Here is a 24,214-nt window from a genome sequence, read left to right on the forward strand (position 1 = left end):
TAAATGGTGCTGCTGAGACCGCGCCGGCCAGCAGCGGAAACCCCCCGCCAGGCCGGGACATCAGAGGCCCGCGACAGGCTCCCTGCATCATCACTGACACACTGGGCTCGCCTCCTTAGCGGCGGCAGCCTGATGGAGTAGCGAGATGCCGCAGTTTCGTTTAGGTGCATCTGGGAGAGCGAGGTGACCAGGCAGCGGCTCTGGCGGCAGATAGCCACAGGGTGGCGTGCAAACAAGGTGCCTAAATACCCCATCTGCACGCTGCTGTTTGATTCCTCGACAGCTTGCTACCACACTACTGATGAAGTATTACTGATACAGTGCAGCTGACACGCCATTACTGACACAGAGCCACTGACAAAGTACTACAGACTGGTGTGGCATTCCTAACGAACAATACTGATGAAGTATGAAGCTAATTTCGACTTTACTCAAACTGCGTTACTGATGAAGTATTACTGACACAGTGTGGCTGATGTGGCAATACTGACTCAGCACTACTGATCTAGAGTAACTGACAGAGTGCAAATGGTGTTGCCTCCTGGACCAGCTTAACAGAGAACAGACTCCAAAAGGCTCTCATCTGTCAGTAGTGGGGAGGCAAAAGGCTGCCCAGACAGCCTGGTCCACCCAGTTAACTGCAGTCGTGTTCATCTACCCTCAGAGTCCATAACAGCAGCACTGAGCTGCCCACGAAGTTAAATACCCAGCTGCTTGCTCACTTTTGTACCACAAAGCATAATCTATCAATTTTTTCCATTTTGCTTTATTTTCAAACTTTCAGAAAGGAAAAGTGAGAAAAAGTTTGAAAGCTTGAGTGAGTAAACAGCAAGTCACTTCCAGTAAGTCTATTTTCACATCTTGATCATGGCTCTTCGCAGCGCTGGGCCGGTTCTTCCCCACGCTCGCCACACGTACGCCCCCGCCTCCGCTGCTGCCGCCACATGCTACATGCCCCTGCTCTCATTCACAAAGTCTGAACCGCGAAGCCTCACGTGTGGGGAGCAGAGCCTCTCGACATTTCCCGGGCAAATCGCTGGCAGCCTTCACCAATCACCCCCTTACGGCACTGGCGAGCGTGCAAATGGTGTTGCCCCCTGCCCCCCCCCCCACACTGTCACTGGCTGCTAGTGACTCTCGATAATCCTGCAGCCCCCGATACAGTCAGTGACCGCCAGTTACTGAAACCAAGGAACCCTGTGAAGGATCACCTGCCCCACATGCAACTGAGCATTAATTATTACTACTGTTATTATGCACGTAAGACATTCACAATCTTAAAACAAGCAAGCAACATAAAAGACATGAACAAAATGGCAGATTTTCAAAAGGTTATAAACCACTTGTGAGTCACTTCCAAATAGTGAAAACTCCTATCAGCTCTACAAAGCGTCAACCCACTGACCCTAACAATTCCGTTTATGCTGAAAAGGCAGAAACTTTAACTGTAAAAACGCCCCCCCCCCACCCCTACCACCCCATACCGCAGAAGGCACCCTGAGCTTTGTTGGAAGGGGGGGGGGGGGGGGCGGTGGGCGGGCAGAGGCGGAGGAGACTGAGGATTACCTGTAGGGGGCGAACAGTCCCTCCAGTCGAAGTAACCGGCATAGATGCCTGGCTCCAGCGAGCCCACGATGGGGTCAGCCTTCCTCTCCACGTAGGACTCGAAAAGCCTGGCGTCCAGGGCGCGCACGGACTCCACGCTGACCTGCACGGCATGCTGGGATTACTCTGTGCTCAGGCTCGGACTCCCCCAGTAAATGAACAGCTCAGCGGCTTCCAAAGCCAGCATTAGTGTTCCTGCCTTCTGTGCTACCGGTGATGTCCTGTGCAATAACCCACATGTCCCCGTGCGATATTACTTATATCAAAGGACTTTTCAGGTCATTTGTAACAGAAACAACCAGCTGTTAAAACAGAGCCAGCCAGAGAACACATGGGCACCTCTGACAACCCCAGGCACTGTATCATGCAACTTAGCAATTTACATCAAACAGGTGGCACTGGTAAATTCCATTATTGCAGGAACTGCTGTATAACTTTGTTTGTGGAAGTGAATCATTTGCATAGATAAATCACATTTGTACATCCACGCATTAAAATTCTCTTTAAATGATCAGTCTTATTCAGAATCTGGGAAACTGTGCCTAACTGCATATCTTGACTGTTATCCTGACAGAACCCTGCTGGCGAGCTCAGCGGCAGTCTGCGTTCCGTGGTGTGGACTGCCGAGGTGCCATCGGTTTATATCCCTTTGTTTTGGAATAAAAAGAGCGCCTTCTCTAGGGAGGGGGGCGCCCCTTGTGGACATTGGGGTACACTGCGAGGCCCCGAGGCCAGCCGTCGAGCTGTGCTGCTGGGAAGTGACTTCCACTAGGGGTTTCTGGTCCAGTCTGTGACCCACAGCTGTGCTGTCATTTGCCTTTACTGGAAAGAGCAGATAAAGTCCCTATGGGTGGTGGGACAGTGACCCGACATATTTGTCATGCATGAATCTGTAAACTGAGGCGGGGGGGGGGTTACTCTGTCACCATAAAGGCCGTTGGTACTTATCGGTGTGTAAGAAAGTCATTCGATTACTCTGGAGTGACTCTCGCTTTGTATCATTCCTTTGATCAATTATCTTACACTAGACTGCAGCGATGGGTCCCGCCATCGGAAGCCCCCCCTCACCCGTGTGATCTTCTCTGTGCCTAGGAAGCCGTGCCGCTCAAAGTGCTCGGCCAGGTTCAGGAAGGTGTGCTTCTCCAGGTAATGGCAGTTGCTGAGGATGAGGAGCAGCCGCTGTTCCTGTGGCAGACGGGGTAAGAAAGGGGGGGTCAGCCAAGTCTGACACACGATGCTTCGGGGGGGTGGCGGTTCAGGAATGCCAGACACGTGCAACGCAGTGGGGGCCCATGCGATTTGTCCTGGACAAATGACAGCCCCTGATTGAACTTCAACTGAATTAAAGATCGCTCGTTAAGTTGCCAGTGCCAGTGATGTCTACAATGACACGACGAGGTCACTTTGGACCGAAATGCAGCAGGGGGGGATGGAGGGTGTCGTCCCAGCTGAAAGAGCACAGGGGAAACCAGTTGATTATTTGTTTGGAGGTGAGGGAAATCCCCTCTGTCATGGTGTTACCGGAACTGCTTTGCTCTCTCCCACCTCTTCCTCCCAGGTCGCCCTTGGCCCTGATTCATGAACACGCACTACAATTTCAGTGAAAAGGGCTTGAAGGAAGCGTGGCATTTGTTTATTTTAGATATGTCAGGAACTGGTCTTGAGACTAGTTGCGGTCGTTGTGGTTCGATGTGGGTGTGAGAGACTAAAACCCACAACTGGAGGCGCTCTCTCTCTGTCTCGCTCTCTCTCTGTAAGTGGACAAGCTCGGGGATCCCAAGGACAACCGTGCTGCTCGATCTGTGATTTAGCTGTGAAGGCATCACTCGGATGATTCTCCTTAAAATCGGCACAGACGCAGTTTTGCAGACGTCCAGGTCTGACCTTTGAGCTAACAAATGGTGGCGTACGACACTGACACATCCTCCTGCCATACAGCCGGCATCATGGTACGACAACATGGTTCTCCAGCGGGACTGGAACCAACAACTTCCTGGTCACAAGTCGGTGAAGTAAAATACTAGCATTTACAGAGCATTTACCAAGAATGTAGCTCTTTTACACTGAAAACAAGCATGACCAATCCAACAGTATAATCACAAAGTAAAAACGGGTCAGCGTGGGTTAGAAAATTTTCAATAAATTCAACAGTAACTGACAGGCCACAACTTACTGGGGAAGGTCTGTAGTCTTCGTGGACACTTCTGAAAAGATCAGGGGATACAACATCCACACACATGCTGAAAAAATATAGAGCCAGTTAAAAGTCAGATAAAGAAAGAGGACATGTGTACATCAGTTCACCCATCCAAAATGTTTGTATGGAGTACCGTATTTTTCGGACCATAAGACCAGGGCTGTGGAGTCGGAGTCGAGGAGTCGGAGTCGGAGACAATTTTGGGTACCTGGAGTCGGAGTCGGAGTCAGCAAAAAGTTAACCGACTCCGACTCCTACTAAATTTAAATGGGAATTAAAAAAGTAAGTTGAAATGTCCCAATTCACAAACAGTCATAATGAGCTACTTCTCTGCTGTAAGAATAAAGCCCAATGCATGCAGTGCATAATGTTACCACAAAACGAACATGTCAAGTAACCATGAAGCATGCTTTTCATTGACTGTATGCGTCACTATATGGGATGTAATGCACAGGTAAGGTGCGGCACCGCTTTCCATTGTGTCGTGTTCCACTGTTACAGGGAACTGTGAACCTAGCCTAAAGCCCCCCATACATTTACAGATGCACTGCCGATTTTTCGGCCGTTCAACGAGTCATCACGCGTCAAACGCCTGAAAAATCATCTGGTGTGTTCTCAGATTTAGAAACTGAGGAGTCGGAGTCGGAGTCGGAGTCGGAGCATTTATCTACCGACTCCACAGCCCTGCATAAGACGCACCTTTTCCTCCCCCAAAAGAGGGGAGAAAAAGTCACTGCGTCTTATGGTCCGAATATTGCTCTGCTCACATGCTTTAACCCTCTGGGGTCGAATGCATAGTTGGCGACGCAGCGTACTTCTCGCGGCTATTTCAGTTTATCTCTCGCTGAAATCTTAATGTAGAATCATGAAAAAACGCTGGCTAAATCCGTAATCTGTCTTCTTTTCAAAACGTCCATTGTCGGAAGTATTACAGTTTTTAAAATTAGGTTAAATCGGCAAAAAATTAAACTATGTCCCCTTACTTTGTTCTACCTGCATCGGGGGCGTGTAGTACCGCTGTCACCCGAAGATCGCTATTCACGTTCTAAATAGCCGCATTAGCGCGTATTCAAATCGCATTCGCATGGTAATTTGGTGAACAGCGCAACGGTGAAACGCGATCCAGATACATCCCCTTCAGCGCCATAAAAGGGGGGAGGGATGTGGCCAGGTGACAATGGATCATTCATACACATGAAAGTTTTTTGTTACTGAAGTGTCTCCTACTGAAGTACTGACTTTATTTGTTAATAAGTGATAATGGTTCTTAATGCTGCTGTTGACTACTGTTCACTGTACATGGTTGACCTAAAATATTGTAGGACACTATTTGGTTCAGAATCTTTTTTTTCTTCATTTCCCTCCCCTACAACTAGGTGCGTCTTATGATCCGAAAAATACGGTATGTTCTATGCAACATTTAACTTGAAGCGGAGTTTGACGCAATGTCAGTCACACAGAATTATTATCATTATTATTACAAAAATATCCCAAATATCCAAAATGTCCCAAAATGTCTTCATCATAGAGGACAATGAAAAGTTAATACAAATCAGAGGTCTTACTGGGAAGCATCCACATCGGCATCAGTTTTGGTGCTTAGTTGTTCCAAGCAATTTATGAACACCTGAAAATGAGAATGAGAAAAATATCAATAACTTTACAAAGTGAAGATTCGTTATTGCACTAGCATGAAAAATAGGGGGGAAAAGTCCAGCGCATCAGAAAAACTAACTGCTGTGCGACACTCAGCACAAACGCAGCACAAAAGACTTTATTACAAGGACCAAAAATACTAAATGACAGACAGACTCTTTTCTAGAACTTTCCACTATGAGTCAGAGCGCTTTAGGGAAAAAAAAGACGCTAAGCAGGCAGCCCATGTGCAATGGACTTCTCGTTGCAGGGATGTAGGAACAGTCAGGGAGGTGGATTTGGGTACCTTCATGATCCACACACAGAGCTCAGAGGCTTCATCCTGAGTCCGCTCCAGCTGAAAAATCTGCAGAACAGTGGGATGGAAGGTGCCACCGTTAATGGACAATGACTGTGTCTAGGCAATAACATGTATGCTTGGATTTGGTGACTGACCGGAGAGGGGGCACTCCCAGAGCCAATCAGGTTGGGCCAGTGACCTTGAGGTCCTACCCCGTATATACCCCTGCTCATTAACTTTTAAAGATCACAAAACTATGCTAAGTCATAAAAAGAAACCAATGGGAATACAACCTAACAGCCTTTACAATTTAAAAAATGTAATGCAAGAGAAAGAAGGTGCTCATGCACAGGGAAGGGAGTCTGTGCAGAGCAGCGACACGGAGACAGACGTACGTTAACTTCCCCGGGCTTGCAGTCCATGGGACCCTTCAGGGACTGAAGCATCTGGACCATGTGCTGCTCGAAACGGGCTGGCTGTGGGGAAAGTGGGCGGGGTTCGTTCAGACAGTTTGACTGCCCCACGGTCATGTGATACTCTAGATGGCCAATCAGAGATGATACTATTCCATACCAAGGAAGTGACTCCCTCGTTATCAACCACCCAGTCCTCCTTCTCTGGCAGCTGTTTGACATCTGGAAAACACCACACATGCACACACACAAGCCTATCAGGACCATGACTTTGATACGGTGTGTGTAACTAGCACATGGTTGAATGTCACGCTGAACTGGGTGCTGGGCGGTGTCTGTTGCAGTTCTGTGAACAGTTTGAAATCCTCCCCCCCCCCCCCTTGTAAAAGAAGCATAGTGACCGCTCTGATGGGTGTGTACCCGTTGCCTATCTCAAAATGAATCACCATGCTCTCCCACAGAGCAAAACAAAAAGCTCACAGAATCAATACTCACAAATCACGAGTCATCGCAACTCCCCCCCACCCCCCACCAGGCATGAACAACAGAACTTGAGAACACACTCACAACTTTCCAGAGTACAGTCTTTGACACATTGGCTGACCACAATAATTTCAGACCACATCTTTCCCCACTGTAAACTGACCAATACCATCGAGAGAGACTCGCTAAGCCAGCCGCAGGGTAACAGGGTAACAGGGAGGTGTGCTGCACATGTCGGCACTCATACTGGAATTACTACCATAGGGGTGCAAGCTGTCACTGCCGATTGTCTGGATCCCCTTATTTGCCAAGTATTGCACTGTTCTGAGTAAAAGCACCACCACTGAAGATGGATTCATTTTTTAAAAATAATTCAGTCATACTCTGGGGTGTGCTTGCACACTGTCATCACGCCCAGGACATTCCCACTCCCCACAGAGACCACGCCCCTGCCCAGGACATTCCCACTCCCCACAGAGGCCACGCCCCTGCCCAGGACATTCCCACTCCCCACAGAGGCCACGCCCCTGCCCAGGACATTCCCACTCCCCACAGAGGCCACATCCCTTGTCCTGGACACACACACCCCCACACTGAACACATCCCACACCAACAGACGCCACGCTCCCTGCCCTGGACACCTCCCTCTCCCCAAAAGAGGCTACGTCCCTGCCTGCCGGTTCCCTCACCCTCAGCCACCTGCTTGAGCGTCACCATAAGGCAATGGACACGCAGGTCTGACAGCAGCTCCTGGATGACCTGCAGGAGGTCGTTGGGGATCTCAAGTGCTGCCAGTGCCTCATGACTTCCCCTTCAGCACAGAGCAGAGAGACAGCAACACACAATAAAAAAAAAACATTAACACAAAAGCACACTCATCCATCACATCGCTCGTCAGCTATTCGCGAGATGAACAGGTTTGAGCCGACCGTACCATCTCGGTATGAGACAAGGTGTTTCCTGGCTGGGCCTGTCTAATCGCTTTTGAGTAAGTGCTGATAAACAGTGAGTAGCAGAAAACTAGATTAATTGGGTTCTTAAAAAGGGCTCAGTGCGGGGGTATAAATATCTGACGTTGAGGATGACCTGCGTGAGACTCAGTGCAGGGGTGTAAATACCTGACGTTGTGGATGATTTGCGTGAGACTCAGTGCAGGGGTATAAATACCTGATGGTGTGTATGACCTGTGGGAGGCTCAGTGCAGGGGTGTAAATACCTGACAATGTGGATGATCTGCGAGAGACTCAGTATGGAGGTGTAAATACCTGACAGAGAGGATGACCTATGTGAGGCTCAGTGCGGGGGTGTAAATACCTGATGGAGTGGATGACCTGTGTGAGGCTCAGTGCGGGGGTGTAAATACCCTACGGAGTGGATGACCTGTGTGAGGCTCAGTGCGGGGGTGTAAATACCCTACGGAGTGGATGACCTGTGTGAGGCTCAGTGCGGGGGTGTAAATACCCTACGGAGTGGATGACCTGTGTGAGGCTCAGTGCGGGGGTGTAAATACCTGACGGAGTGGATGACCTGTGTGAGGCTCAGTGCGGGGGTGTAAATACCTGACGGAGTGGATGACCTGTGTGAGGCTCAGTGCGGGGGTGTAAATACCTGACGGAGTGGATGACCTGTGTGAGGCTCAGTGCGGGGGTGTAAATACCTGACGGTGAGGATGACCTGTGTGAGGCTCAGTGCGGGGGTGTAAATACCTGACGGTGAGGATGACCTGTGTGAGGCTCAGTGCGGGGGTGTAAATACCTGACAATGTGGATGACCTGTGCAAGGCTCAGTGCGGGGGTGTAAATACCTGACGGTGAGGATGACATGTGTGAGGCTCAGTGTGGGGGTGTAAATACCTGACAGTGTGGATGATCTGCGAGAGACTCAGTACGGTGGTGTAAATACCTGACAGTGAGGATGACCTATATGAGGCTCAGTGCGGGGGTGTAAATACCTGAGAATGAGGATGACCTGCGTGAGGCTCAGCACGGGGGTGTAAATACCTGACGGTGTGGATGACCTGCGTGAGGCTCAGTGCGGGGGTGTAAATACCTGACAGTGAGGATGACATGTGTGAGGCTCAGTGTGAGGGTGTAAATACCTGACGGAGTGGGTGACCTGCGTGAGACTCAGTGCGGGGATGTAAATACCTGAAGGTGTGGATAACCTGCATGAGGCTCAGTGCGGGGGTGTAAATACCTGACAGTGAGGATGACCTGCGCGAGACTCAGTGCGGGGGTGTAAATACCTGACGGGGTGGGCGATCTGCATGAGGCTCAGTGTGAGGGTGTAAATATCTGACAGTGAGGATGACCTGCGTGAGACTCAGTGCGGGGGTGTAAATACCTGACGGGGTGGGCGATCTGCATGAGGCTCAGTGTGAGGGTGTAAATACCTGACAGTGAGGATGACCTGCGTGAGACTCAGTGCGGGGGTGTAAATACCTGACGGTGTGGATGATCTGCGTGAGGCTGGGTCCGCTCAGCTTGCTCTGGGCCTCCCAGCCCCCGTACAGCTGTAGTTCTGTTGGCGTCAGGCTGGAGGGTAACAGGGCCCCACGAACCAGCTTCACCAGTCGGTGCGTCACCTCCTCGATCATCTTCTGCAAAGTGTGATAAGACAGACATACAAGCACTCAGCTATGGGGTTTGGGGGGGGTCAACCGATCAAAGCACGGAGGACCTCATAGTCCTTAGGGCACTTAAATTAAACTAATTTAAAAACTTTGCTTAAATGAATGCTACAACATTAAATCTCAGTGTATCAGGTCCTGTATAAATTGTCATACAAGTATATTCAGTTATACCCTACAGAAAGACATGTTACTACTTTCACATAGTACCAGAATTGTTGATGAACATTCCTCCCGAGCTATGGTCAAAAGACACGTCTAAACGTCTAAACACTGAGAGAACGAGGGTGCCTGCAGTGTGCCTGGGGTATTTATATGCTATAGCTGCAAAAACAGCGAACACGCATGCATGCCTGTGAGTATACACTAGATGTTGTATAAACACAGAGTAGGGACAAATCACCAGTAGGGAACTTCACCACCTCAGGGGCCAGCGAAGAAGAAAACTCACCTTGAAGTCACTCTGCCTCTGACGGGCATTCTTCTTCAACTTCTCCACCTGGCCTGATTTTTCTCCTGTCTTCAAAGACGAGCACACACACACACAGCCACACACAAACACGTGAGTACCGTCAAAGGAATACCACAGTACATGTAAAAGTACCATTCCTCGAAAACCAGTAGCGCCAATAGGTTTAGAGTTACTCAAAATATCCACTTGCATGAGCCAGAACACTGGTATGTAGGATTAGGCCTTTCTGTAACTGGGTCACACCAGACAAAAGTGGAACATGCGGTTTCACATGTGTCATTTTGGGGACACTATGAGCACTAACTACACAATGTGCCCAAATGGTAACAAGGTCACAAAATCCAGACTGGTTAGCGCAGGCTAATTTAGCACTGCTACAGTCGCAAAACACTTTTAACAGATATCAGCTAAAAATTTGTTCTTGTTAAGATCATGTCTCAGCACTTTAATCACACATAGTATTCAATTAGAATCACATACCTGAGGTAGGGAAAAGAAAAGGAACAAAAAGACGCAAAAATCCAATACAAGATTTCTAGTTAACGATACTGTTTTATGTTGTATTTTATTGCCCCCTTCTGGGCACCATATGCACTGCACCAGTTTTCTTTGGCGAGTTGACATTTTATTATCAAGATGTAAGTCTAACAATCTGAGATTGAAGTCAGCAGTTACAGATGCAAATGAAGGTGGAGAGGATGATTGACTCAAAGACTGCAAAAAGCAGTCAAGTGACTGGGGGCTTAGTACCTCGCTGAACAGGCTGCCGTTCACATAGGAGATCCACAGCTTCCAGAAATTGGGAAGCTGCCCGGTGACAACATCTGCCAGCTTCTCCACAAAAGACACCTGCTGAGGACCCTGGGGGGTCCAGGCTGTGCAGGACACACACGGGACAGATCATGCACACGTGCAGACATGCACGCAGGCCTTTATATGACACCTTCACTCACAAACACAGATGTCTATACTGAATGGTCTGCATCAATTTGGACGACACAGCAAAAGGAAAGTTCTAGAAGCAGTAAACCATCACTGTGGAATGTAGTTTAACAAGCGCTAATGCAGGTACAACCATAATAAACAAGGGAGGAAGGTTCGGATTTAGCGCAGGCTCCCTGAAGGGGCTGAGACTGGGGGGCCTTGTATACATTTGACGGTCTGTGATACTCACATTTAGTGCTGCCTGACTTAAAAGAGGCAGAATGGCCCAGCCGGCCAATGCCAGAGGGCCGCAACTCCCCATCGGAGTCCAACGTCATGCCGTCAGCGCCCCCTGGAGGACACAGAGAATACTATTAAAACATAGATCCGTAGCTTTGCGCATTTTACTGTGGAGTTACTGGACTTGTCGGTGGGGGGCTTCACATGTAGGTTAGACCTTTTTCAAACCCTGAAAGATGACCTCTCTAATCGTGGCTTCAGACAAAACTAGTCACAATGCCAAGCAGGTCAGAATGGCTTCAGAATCCAAACTGCATTGCTGGAATGGTCAATCTGCCTGCTCATTGGTCTATGACCTTCAGCCAACACCCAATCATCTGCAATCTACCTAAACATGTTTATAACTGCACAGTCTTGTTTAGGAAGGCAAAGGAAGACAAATGCGGCCGCACTGGACTCCAAAGCAACACACGGTTTTTCCTCAGGGGTGTGTTCCTTGCGATGCCTGATATGCATGGGCGTGTGCTGGATGCGTATCACGCCGCTTTCTCATTCCCACCTTGTTGTCCTGTCTTTTAATAGAAGAACAGGAGCCATTGATAATCCAGGTGTTCGGTGAATTTTTTCCCGTGGTGCCTGCAAATGTGTCTGTCTCTGCTGGCGGGTGGGGATTTGTAGAACACTGCAACATTCACGCCCGTTTCTGGCAGCACATGTATTTGTGGATTTGCAGATGTACATGTCTCAAACGCATACTCCTACACACTTGCTTACTGCGAGTAAGTGCTGGGAGAAAAGGATGCCGGTCTGAGCCCCCAGGTCAGCAGGAGAACCAATACGTTCAATCAGGGGCAGCGGTGGGTGGGGTGGGGTTTCCTGCTCACAGCGAGGCCCGAGGTCTGACCCCCTCAAATGCTGCATACAGACCAAACAGTCCAGAACTGCTCTGCTGATCCTCCTCCTTACCAAGAAAAGCAAACGGTCAGTTTCGGGGGTAGGACATTACCGGGAGGAGGCCCGCATGCAACGGCGACCCACTGCGGAGGTGGGGGGGGGGCACCTAGCAGAGCATCCCTCCTAATCACACACGTGCACTGCACATAGCACTGCAACTCCAGCGTGGGTGACGATGATTCTAGATGCTGACAGTGTAAAATAAAACGAAACTTCGGTAAGGGTGGCTCGTCTCAGCAGACTTGAGTGGACTCGGCGCATTTCCCACGCAAAACAAGCTGTATGTGAAAGCTCCGAACGAACCTGGACCCCCAAAAGAGAACCAAAAGCAGACCACATCAAGAGGAGGTCTGAGCACAGGTTGTTTTGAGTCCGCTTAGCAGGTACGTCTGCTGACGGTGCGTGAACAGGAATTGTGTCCGGCTTTCTTCTTTTTGGATACCATACAGAGCTCAAAACAACTGTCGATAAATTATTACGAATTCTTAAGATTCTTAAGACAAAGATTACACTAATTTATAGAGCTGGGAAATTTATTGCATTAATGCGGGCAGTATTTTGTTACCCAAATGGGAAATACTTTTTTTCCTAAAAGGGAAAAATATTTTATTAGAGTCCTATAATATTCATTCCTGGTTGTAAACAACGTGAGAGTTTAGGTCGAGTGGTTGCACAGAATCCCAGAATTTAGAGCTAAAATCAAAACATTAAGTGATCGGCCTCTCACAAGGAGGCTGATGCTGCTTGGTTTACTTCATTTTTAAAAATTACCTGACTGGGTAATATAAGAATATCACAATTTGCAATATTCCTTTTATTTTATTGAAGGCTTACACCTTAAAATCTTAAGATATTTTACATTTCAAAGTGTACTTTTAGTGGTTGTCATGCTTCTATTTTTAGAGCTATTTGACCAATAGGATTAAGATTTTAGATCAATCAAGAAGTCGGGATTAGAGTTTCGATCCACCTGTTCAGTACATGCGATTATATGTACATTTGGCATACACCATTAATTCACTAGGTGTATTATTAAAAAAAAAAAAGAACATCCCTTAGCACCCTACTTGTAATTACCTCTGTTTTCTTGTTACCATCTGTTCATTGAGTCTTCATGAAATTCAGCTTTTTTGCAAGTAGAATTTTTGTTAGAGATGAATAATCACGTTACAAGTTTAAGTTAAACCATAAATACTAAAATATAGGTCATTCTCACAAACTTAACATTTGTTGAGGAAGAAATGACTCTCACAGTTCAGAGTCCATAAGGACCAAGCGTGAATGTGAAGTGGACTGAGGGTGAAGTGCACCAGAAAGTGAACCGAGTGCTTTTGTAAGCAGATGGCCGAGGTGAATCCAAAAAGACTTTCTGGTGGATTTAAAGGTTGGTTCATTTAAAGAGGACAGAGGTTGGTTCATTTAAAGAGGACAGAGATTGGTTCATTTAAAGAGGACAGAGGTTGGTTCATTTAAAGAGGACAGAGGTTGGTTCATTTAAAGAGGACAGAGATTGGTTCATTTAAAGAGGACAGAGGTTGGTTCATTTAAAGAGGACAGAGGTTGGTTCATTTAAAGAGGACAGAGGTTGGTTCATTTAAAGAGGACAGAGGTTGGTTCATTTAAAGAGGACAGAGATTGGTTCATTTAAAGAGGACAGAGATTGGTTCATTTAAAGAGGACAGACGTTGGTTCATTTAAAGAGGACAGAGGTTGGTTCATTTAAAGAGGACAGAGGTTGGTTCATTTAAAGAGGACAGAGATTGGTTCATTTAAAGAGGACAGAGGTTGGTTCATTTAAAGAGGACAGAGATTGGTTCATTTAAAGAGGACAGAGATTGGTTCATTTAAAGAGGACAGAGGTTGGTTCATTTAAAGAGGACAGAGATTGGTTCATTTAAAGAGGACAGAGATTGGTTCATTTAAAGAGGACAGAGATTGGTTCATTTAAAGAGGACAGAGGTTGGTTCATTTAAAGAGGACAGAGGTTGGTTCATTTAAAGAGGACAGAGATTGGTTCATTTAAAGAGGACAGAGGTTGGCTCAATTAAAGAGGACAGAGATTGGTTCATTTAAAGAGGACAGAGGTTGGTTCATTTAAAGAGGACAGACGTTGGTTCATTTAAAGAGGACAGAGGTTGGTTCATTTAAAGAGGACAGAGATTGGTTCATTTAAAGAGGACAGAGGTTGGTTCATTTAAAGAGGACAGAGGTTGGTTCATTTAAAGAGGACAGAGATTGGTTTATTTAAAGAGGACAGAGGTTGGTTCATTTAAAGAGGACAGAGATTGGTTCATTTAAAGAGGACAGAGATTGGTTCATTTAAAGAGGACAGAGATTGGTTCATTTAAAGAGGACAGAGATTGGTTCATTTAAAGAGAGCTACATGCGAAAGCACCCAGGAAACGTGAAAGAAGCTGAAGATCAGCCTTGACATTAAGGGGTCGTTAGCTGGATGAGCCGCGGCAGCAGATCAAAGCGTGACAGCAGGATAAGCGTTATGGCAGCAGCCCTGTGGCCCCACCCACGCAGATCGAGCCCCAGATGGGGTTCACTGATGTCACTGCCCCCCCTCCTGGGGATTGCCGCCATTTACGGTCACCTGACCTTTACCATCCCTGACCTTCATACAAGGGGTGACATTTGAGGTGAGGTTTTCCTCATATGATTCATGCTTCTCTGCATGGATGATCAGGTGATCATTTTAGGGGGTGGTGGGCATATCACCCGGAGACATGGCGAAGCCAGGTGATGAGCCTCTCAGTCCCCTCGTGTCCCTTAGTAATGTTAGAACACATTTCAGTCTTCCTGTCACCTCCACCACTGACTCTGTCTCTTCCACACTTCCTCAAACTCTATGTCTGGTCTGTGACCCCCCTCCGAAAAAACAAAAAACTGATAACGTACTTGTTCCACCCCCCCAACCCCCTTTACATGGCTCCATACAAACAATGATAAATAAGTCACTAGACTCTCTGCTACATGACACCATCCATCAGTCCCTCTCACTATCGTAACCATGCCCACAGCTGCCCCCCCCCCCACCACATAATCTCACTGGCATAACACTTAAAGGGATGGCGTCTGGGTAGAGATGGGGCCGCTTGCACAGGTGGTACTATGAGAGGCACACTGAAGATTGATGACTAGGACAGTCAGTTTGCCTTCTAAATATTTTGGTTAGGTGAATTGGGGTGAGGGGGGTGTGGCCAGGCCTTTAAATGGCTTCCAGCTGCCCTTGCACCTCCTCCTGAATCTCCAGAAGAACTGTAAGCCAAAGCTGAGAAAGGGAGCCAACATAACAAGTGCTGGGCCACGATCATAGTCTGTATGTTGCTGACCCCTGATTTGCTGACCCCTGATTGGCCTGTGACCTCCTCTCCTTTGCTGTCATACCTATCCATCTAAGAACTCCTTATGGCACCCAGACACTCAGTGGGTTTGAGCTTCTGCTGGAGTCCCACATGATCCACCACTGCGTCTGAAAGCACCACCCCGGGGGGGCAGCACTCTACATACAATCACCGCCCCCTAAAAAAAGTGGTGGTAAAACGGCGAGAAGGCAAACGAGCAGCCTGTACCAGTGAAAAGGCAGACCCGCACTTGTTCTCCATCAGACGAAGCTCAGCACGATCATTAGGACCCGCACTCGTTCTCCATCAGACGAAGCTCAGCACGTTCATTAGGACCCGCACTCGTTCTCCATCAGACGAAGCTCAGCACGTTCATTAGGACCCGCACTCGTTCTCCATCAGACGAAGCTCAGCACGAAACCGAGGGGGTGGCACATTCCTCCTGAATATAGCTCCACCTCCAGACTCCCTCTCCCCCTCCCTGGTAATTTGAAGAAATGTCTTAACTGGGGCTAATTGCTCCAATCCTTCTGGCCCGGCCTGCCTCAGCACGGGACTGGCAGGGGCGGGGGGCTCGGCCTTTCATCCTGGCCAGTACCCTCACCAAATAAACACGCCGTTGCTGGGCGGGCACTACGGCCACCGAACGTCTCTGGGAGGCATCTGCTGCCCGTTTCAGGAGAAGGATCGGCTTTCGGAGCCGGAGTGGCAGCTGGAAGTGGCCAGAGACACGTGGAAACAAAGAGCCCATCACGGCACGGAAAATCCAGCGGAGAAGCGGCCAAGTTCAAAAACTTGGCTCCATCCCCTACAACACAAACATCTCCAGTGCAACATCTGCATCAAGAAATCACTACACACACACACACACACACACACACACACACACACACACACACACATATATCAAACATCAATAAAACCCAACTGGTAAGTGACAGAGTCCTGATCCCCCACCCCCCCACTAGTCCATGTGGAAATTTTGCAGGACTGAAAACCGTATTTCTGTCTCCTCCTATTTAATGTTCCACAAACAAACAATCTTAACCATAAACGAGCCTATATGATTGAAATTTTATGTCATTACAGTAACATTAGTACCTCTTTAACCTAGAAATGGGACTTTCATTCATGTTGTTGCTTTAAGATATCAAATTTATATTTATTAATACTGGCATGTGTAATGAAATCAATATGACCAATAGGAGCAGCCGCAAGGTGTTGCCAAGCAACCTGCCGCCACTTAGACAGTGCCATGCTGTGTACCTTTGAGCCTCTGGATGAAGCTCTCCTTGCAAGTCTGCATCAGCTGAAGGATCCAGTGATGCTGGGCCACGATGCACTGCCAGGCTGGATCGCCGGAGGCATGCAGGTCTGACAGGTACCTGTGAGGAGTGGCAGAACAGTCAGCGCTGACCCGGTGGGCTGGAGGATGAGAACAAAGGACAGGGACTTTCAGAAGCTGGCGAGAACCCTGGATCTCTGCAGCGGGCCGGACCTGGCCGGGGATTCGCTATGAGCCGCACATCAAACACATACGAGTAGTTAAACTGCATGAAAGACACCCTTTCCCGGACCCCCCCCCCCAGCAGATGAAAACCCATCTGGGTCTCCTGTTTACAGAATGGCCCCAATGTCCTCAGATGAAAGATTCCCGCTCTGCTGATCTGTGCTTGAAATCCTAACAGTTCGGAGAGCGACACAATAATAAACTGGCATGTGCGTTGCGGTCCGGCCCGACCTGGCTTTGCGTGGGGGGGGGGCAGTGGGGTGACCCATGGGCTTCCAGGGCAGGATCACTTTACAGCAGCCTTACTGTTTAAAAAAAAGTTTTAATCTTTTATTTTCTGTCGTGTTTAACCAGCCGGCGTGGAAGCAAGAACAGGCAAAACCACATTAGAAACGTCACTTAAACATTTCAGACCATCAAAACGACCCGGTTCTTTCCCTCCACCAGCAATGAGTGACAGTCCAACATTAAAAAGAATACAGGTCAGATGGGAAAATAACAAAGGAGGGGGGGACAAGAGCCAGCGATGCCACGTTCGAGTCATGCCAGCGTGGCATGAGCCGAGGGCGGGGGGGCTGAAGGAGGCGTGGGGCTCAGCCTGGCTCACCTGATGTATCTCTTCTGGTCGTGCAGCGTGGACGGCGTCTCCAGCAGCTTGTCCAGCAGGAGGGCCCTCAGCGAGCCGATGCGCGTCTCCACCTCGGCGTACACTGTGCATGAGGGACGCGGCCATCAGGCCACGGCCTCAGAATGAGTTACGCTTAAAACGGCCCGTAAAACGAAGCCAGAGATCCGCCTGCTGCCTTCTCCCATTGTCAGCGGTGAAGGCGACATGCCGGTAAACCCCCCCCCCCGCCCCAGAGGCACAGGGCAGCAAGATAAACACTGTGATACGAGGCTTGAGTGTCTATTTTTCCTTTTAAAAAGCACACGCATTAATAGGCCCACTGTGCCCTGCCCTCCCCCCCCCCGAAGACAGTATTCTGTGTAAGTGTGTTTATGGTCCACACTGCCACCTTGAAGCAAGTCAGAGCAGTGTGTGTGCGCAGCCGACTGTTGGCAGCCGGCTGCATTTGACTGCGTCTGCCCACTGAACAGTTTACTCCACAATCGGCCTCACACCCTTGCTCCCAGACGCTTCTGTAAGCATCCCGTCTCCCTCCTTGGCCTTTGCTCCTTGTGCTACCCCTCTCCTTATATGGTGGTTGTTAGGAGGTGGGGGGTGGGTCAAAACGGAGCTACAGGACTCTGCCCTGCCACTGGGGTGCGCACATGAGCAGCAGAATTGAGCCTTGGTCACTGTGTGACACTCCAGATGGGCCCTGGCGAGTTATAGAGACCTTCTGTGATCTTCCGCAAATACCTGAACTACTCCATTTTTCAGCAGTCATCAGCGGCATGTACGTAACCGCCAAATGTGCTAAAATTCTGCATTTAGCCAATGCTGTGATTCTCTTTTTAAAAAATCCTATAGAGAGGTCATTTATGTACCTTTTCTGAAGACTTGGACTTCAGTATTTCCAAAGAGGGACTTCGCCTTCTCATAATCATTTATCACAACGTCGTAATCGCCCTGAAGAGAGAGCAATTAAGAATCAGACCAATATTTTGAAGAACTACATAGCTTTCATATCTATAGATACAACTACAATACAACAAGTACTGTTGGTCCAGTAGAGTGGCGGGATGGGGCTCCTGCTCACCTTCTGGATGTTGCGCTCTATGTTCAGGGGCAGGTTGAAAAGGAACTTGAACCTCTGCAGCACGTTGAGGGCGTTGCGCGTGGAGTCGGCCTTGTCCTTGCGGCCCAGCACTTCCTGGAAGAGCGTGTCGGCTGTGTCGCTCGCACCTGAGGGGAACGGAGCCGTCAACTCATGCTATAATAATTTGTATAATAACCCGCACGCGGCAATGTGGGTAAAACTATCACGGCAGTTATTTAGAAAAATCTCAGGCCAGCTTCATATTCATTTAATTTCACTTCAAATGTAGTACAAATCTTTTTTTTTTTTTTTTTTAAACTAGCCACTCTATCGATTTAGCTCATTTTTTCCAAAACGCTGAACCAGATGATACATCTCTAGCCATTTAATTCATCTTTTAAACTGTCCTAAAAAACTAGATATACAAAAAAAAAACACACACACACAGGATTATTGTTCGGACCTGCATTTCCGAGGCAGCGATTAAGAGGACACCGTTAAATCGAGGTTAAAAACCCAACTTGAGTAGATCCTCAGCAGATGACTCCTAAAAAACCGGAGTTATCCCTGAGAGCTCCGACATTATCTCCTCGGGTGACCGCGCTAAAAGCTGAGATGAAAAGAAAACGACATCGGTCGAGCTGGGTGGTTTTACAAGCTATTTCTGTAGCGGGCTCGGTGGGTGGTCGCGCCAAGCGAAACTTGCGCTAATCATAAAAAGCAGCGCTCCGGCTGAATGAAAACATTTACACAGACAGCTAGGAAATATTTCGCATTTTTTGCCCTAGCCTGAATTGTTTGAGCGATTTCTCGGCGTACCTCTTATTCTGATATGCAGTTTAATTTAAAGTGAAGGATACAGGGCTCGTTCTTTCACCACATGTCCATTTTTACAGTAAACACAAGTGTCCAATCTGCCAGCGAGGCTTATTTTAGCACATCAGAAAGACAAGTGGTTGTTTATTTGCTTATAATTTTAGTGAAGGTTGAGTATATAAAATATTATTAATAAAGTTTTTTTAAGATGCATTACTCTAGTTATGGACTCTATCGAATATGGGCAAGACAATAAATACATCACAGACTAAAACAGAATTTATAATTGTATAATTTCCATTATAATATAATGTAGGTTAATGTAATTTATGTTTGCAAAAACAAGGGTGAGGCTTTTTCCGCGATGCACGTCTCGCTGACGTCCGCCGTCTTACGGTTCAGGATCTTCTCCAGCCTCTGCGTCATGGATCCCTCCACCTTCTCCGTCCCGTCCACCTCCAGTTTCTGATGGATGGCTGAGAAAACAAACGGCAGCGATAATAATAAAAACTCACTGGTGTGCGCCCACAGAATAGAAGTTTCAAACGCGGTATCTAGGTAGGCTAATTAATCACAGGCGATAGAATGTCAAAATCTCTACTTCACCGGTTAAAATAATTAAAATAAATAAACCATTAATGTCAAGTTCTACTCTGGAGAGAATAAAACACGCACAACATAACAAACGCGGCGGTTTCGTTTGTTTTGGCATTTAATTATAATTTTGGATTAAATATGTAATTTAAAATAATTTCCCGGTTTGACAGAAACAGAATATATACATGCATTTAGGCCTAGGCCTAATCAACGACTTTAATTCATTGTTCTGAAATTAGGATACTGTTCTTAAATTATGTAGCCTACTTTTGTTACTAAATTAAAATAAATGTTTTTATTTACTATTTATAATGAAAGTCATATTTTCCCGATGCTTACGGTGTAATGGAAGCATAGGGACTTGTCTGTTATTCTAACCTACTTTCAATTTTCCGTCATCAAAAAATGTCCCTAAATTTCGCACTCAAACGTACAACACATTTGAAAAGCATTAGTCACTGCACGCCATATTTTTTCTGATCAGTCTTAATTTATTTTAAAGAAATATAGGCCTATCGATATTATTATTGTGTTTAAAATCGTACGAGCTGAATAACCTACTTTGGATTTGCTAATTGGTCCACAAATAGTTTACATGAAAACATATTGCAAAATAAATAAAAAATGTCAGGGAAATTTACACCTCAACAGGGCTATTTTTTAAAAATCGCATTTTATTTCCACTTTTTCATCATACAATAATAAATGAAATTATTTCGTTTTTTTAGCGAAAGCAAACGGGGGCGGGGGCGCCGGAGCAGAGTTATTTTAAGACACCGAAACTTCAAAAATAAAAAAAAAGTCCCTTTGCAGCTCGATTTGACTGACGTCAATGCCAGGACATTTTCAATTTCAGGAACCGAAGGTAAAACAATAAACAGCCCTCCCTGATTCCTGACGGGAGATAACCCCGCTGTCCGGCTGTCTGCAGCCCCCCTGGCCCCCACTGCCCATGCAGGACACCCTAAACGGAGGCCCTGGGAGTCCGGGATACTAGCAGGACCCCGCTGGCCGCGCTGTGCCTTAGATCGCTTACCATGAAACCGGGGGTTTTGCCCTCGGGGTAAGACGCGCAAAACAGACACATGCTTTATTTCGTGGGAAAACGCCAATCAAAGCCTACCTCACGAAAATATTTATATTACTTAATGCCAGGGCCGTGGATACGGTCAGTGACACTAATGTAAATTGCTCGGGATTTTACTTGCACTACTCAGGGACTTTCTATCACTACCGCTAAGCGCTGATAATATCAATAAACTATTCAAATACTACATTCCCGAAAAACGGAAGTGCATTCAAGCACCGAATAACGAAACGTCTTTGTGCAGATAATTATTGTTATATCCTTCCACAAATTCACCTTTTACAGGCTAAATGTGTGCGTGCCTTTGTGTAATGCTGCGGTCCATTACAGGCCGACGTTCCGAACCGAGGAGAAGCCCAACGGCGCTTTTTAGCTGCCAAACAAAGAGCCTAACATGGCAGGCGAGCGAACCGCCCAGATGAACAAATAAATCAGTGCACGGACAACGCTGCCAGCGCCCTGCGACTCTCACGGAGTTTATTGACAGAGTGGGGGGGCGGGGGGGGCAGATCAACTCGAAATATAGGGCCCTCCGTAAAGAAAAAGACAAGAAAAAAAACATCTCAGCATGAGGGAACGGGAAAACCGGATGACACGTCCTGTCAGGCGCTCTCTCCCCAAATCAATGGGTTTTCAGCGAAAGGGGGCTCGTCAAAATAAATGCAAAGCGGGATCCCCTACCTCGGAGAGCTGGGGAGGCACAATAAGAAATATTTATGAAATATACTTAAACACAGACACACACGGGCCCAAATGTATCAACGCTCACAGGATGTCAGACGAGATACACAGTTAGGTGTACATACCAGACTAACAGGCAGAATGAAAAGCCTCTAAGGACTGGTACTGAGAGACTGAAACTGTTTATATAGATATATATGTATATGTGTGTGTGTGTGTGTGTGTGTGTGTGCATTTGAAGAACTTTCCAGTTCTGTGAAGCTCCCATTTTATTGTCTGTGTTGATACAGAAATAGCAGAAATCTCAGAAATAACAAATTAAAGACAAGAAAGATGTACAGAAGCTTAACTACCACTAAATCAAGCCGGAAGATCTGAGCAGATCTGGGTATGTCTGGGAGGGGGCGTGGAGCATTAGGCTGGCACCTGTCTCCAGTATGATGATATACTGCTTCCATCTCTGGCCGTCGGGTGAGGCAACAAACTGGGTTTGTACAGGCAGCAGATACCACCAGATTGCGGGCAGCGCATGCACAGCAGCTCGGAGCGCGTTAAGGGCGTGCGGTCAGGGCGACTGCACAGCGGCTCGGAGCGCGTTAAGGGCGTGCGGTCAGGCCGACTGCACAGCGGCTCGGAGCGCGTTAAGGGCGTGCGTTAAGGGCGACTGCACAGCAGCTCGGAGCGTGTTAAGGGCGTGCGGTCAGGCCGACTGCACAGCAGCTCGGAGCGCGTTAAGGGCGTGCGGTCAGGCCGACTGCACAGCAGCTCGGAGTGCGTTAAGGGCGTGCGGTCAGGCCGACTGCACAGCAGCTCGGAGCGCGTTAAGGGCGTGCGGTCAGGCCGACTGCACAGCAGCTCGGAGCGCGTTAAGGGCGTGCGGTCAGGCCGACTCCAGCATGGAGGCCTGCCTGACTGTCCTGCTGCTGTTCATCCATATGCAACATCCTTCCACTGACTCCCTTTAATTTGTCTGGAGGGAAGGAGCTAGAAGGAGTCACCAAAGGGGGAGGGGAGTGGCCTGGCCCCCATCACCATGGAAACCTTCCCCATCTCTCTGTGACTCAGAACTTAAGGTCCTGTGACCTCTGGAAGTTCCCTCGGTAACATGTGTGGGAATGTTAGGCCTTAGCCTTAATGAAAACACTAACCTGTTATCTATGTGTGTATGTGTGGGTGTGCCGGGGGGGGGGGGCATTGAAAGTTTTCCTGAGAATTTGGGATTTTGTTGGAAAGCCTGCAGTTTCCTTCCCTTTCACAACAATCCGTGGCATGTGTGGCATCACATGGACCGTCTTCTGTCAGTCAGCGTGCCCGCCTATCTGTCAGCATCCCTCCCCCTCCTCCATCCTTCCCCTCGTGGGGGCTACACGTTCCAAGTGTCCATCTTGGATGGCCAAAAATGCACCCCCAGCCCTAATCTTGCCTGGGTCAGGAAAAGGTAAACAATGGTTCCTCTGCATTCATGAAGACGTTGTAAGCCGGCCGAGTTAGCCTGTTTCCTGTTTAATCCCCCCCCAAAAGAGGGATGGGTGACCCCCTTCCGATAACCCCGTTCCAGGAGGAATTCGGACCCCACAACCACTCGTGATTCCCTACCCACCCAACCTGTTGGTGACTCATTGACCCCATATGACCCTTTCTCCACGTCCAGCTCCCAGGACAAAAACAAACAGGGAAGCGGCTTCAGAAACCCAGCACCCCCCCCCCCACCCCAGGGATGAGTAGGTCACTTGATTCTCCAGAAGGAAAATCTACATGCAACAAGCTTCTGCAGCCACATCCAATGCTAACCCTACAGTTTCAGGATTTCTCTTGCTTCCATTCCACTATACATATTAAACAAGTTAGCTGGGTAAGAAACTATTAAGCACACCCTACCAATCATGACAGCCAGCTGATAAAAATAAACACAGGACATTTATCAGCTGAGGTCTCAAGTCTGGGACTGGGGTGACGCCATTAATCAAAGCCACATAATCTGCGTGACACGTTTCAGTCAGATCCTACCGTCTGCCGCTTTAAAAAAATGTTTATTTTTAGACACACAACATTTAAGGGCTCTCTAATAGGCCGCTTCGCCAGCCAAGGCCCCCGTTCTCCCGCTCAGACTTGGGGAAATGGCAGCATCTCCTGGCTAATTCCTGAGGGCGATGAAAAGTCGCTCAAATTAAGCTGTAGCCGTGCTGGGGAAACAAAGAGAGCAGTTGTTGGGGCATGAGGGGGGAGAGGGGGGCAGAGTCAAATTAAGCCTCATTATGTGTAACCCTGCCTCTTATTTCTGTTGGAGGCTGGAGTTTGACTGGCTGCCAGCCGGGAAAACTGCAGCGGAAGGTTCTGGAAGCGACAAGGCCCTCATTCCCAAGCCGTGCGCCACAGGTGCTATAAGGAGGAACGGCAAGCGAGCGACTTCCATGAGCGACTGGGTCTATGATCTTGGGGCTCCTCTTATGTGTTACAGGGCTTTGATTGGGCTTCTCTGGTTAAATGGACACTATGCTACTCCACAAGTTCACTGGAGTAGTAACTAGAGATGAAGACGGTCGCTTGCTCAGAAACTTTAATCAACAGGATAGAAAAGATGCTGTCTCTCTGAAAATGTCAGTAGAAAAAAATGCCC

General features: G+C 47.9%; 1 protein-coding gene across 4 annotated transcripts in view; it reads right to left on the reverse strand.

Annotated features, from left to right (window-relative positions):
* Window positions 1-24,214, reverse strand: part of exoc2 (exocyst complex component 2) — a 54,462-nt gene that overhangs the window by 6,077 nt on the left and 24,171 nt on the right. For 2 of the 4 annotated variants that reach the window (XM_023823551.2, XM_023823553.2), the window contains 17 exons: window positions 19,628-19,708; window positions 18,417-18,562; window positions 18,205-18,286; window positions 17,321-17,423; window positions 16,470-16,588; window positions 10,910-11,011; window positions 10,486-10,610; window positions 9,715-9,783; window positions 9,076-9,233; window positions 7,324-7,445; window positions 6,312-6,373; window positions 6,134-6,214; window positions 5,745-5,804; window positions 5,368-5,429; window positions 3,779-3,845; window positions 2,674-2,790; window positions 1,567-1,708 (listed from right to left, as the gene is read on the reverse strand). In XM_023823551.2, coding sequence (XP_023679319.1) covers window positions 1,567-1,708; window positions 2,674-2,790; window positions 3,779-3,845; window positions 5,368-5,429; window positions 5,745-5,804; window positions 6,134-6,214; window positions 6,312-6,373; window positions 7,324-7,445; window positions 9,076-9,233; window positions 9,715-9,783; window positions 10,486-10,610; window positions 10,910-11,011; window positions 16,470-16,588; window positions 17,321-17,423; window positions 18,205-18,286; window positions 18,417-18,562; window positions 19,628-19,708 — 1,698 coding nt within the window. The other 2 variants (XM_023823554.2, XM_023823555.2) reach the window with 2 other exon arrangements.

This window comes from Paramormyrops kingsleyae, chromosome 1, assembly GCF_048594095.1.
Source record: "Paramormyrops kingsleyae isolate MSU_618 chromosome 1, PKINGS_0.4, whole genome shotgun sequence".
NCBI classification, from domain to species: domain Eukaryota; kingdom Metazoa; phylum Chordata; class Actinopteri; order Osteoglossiformes; family Mormyridae; genus Paramormyrops; species Paramormyrops kingsleyae.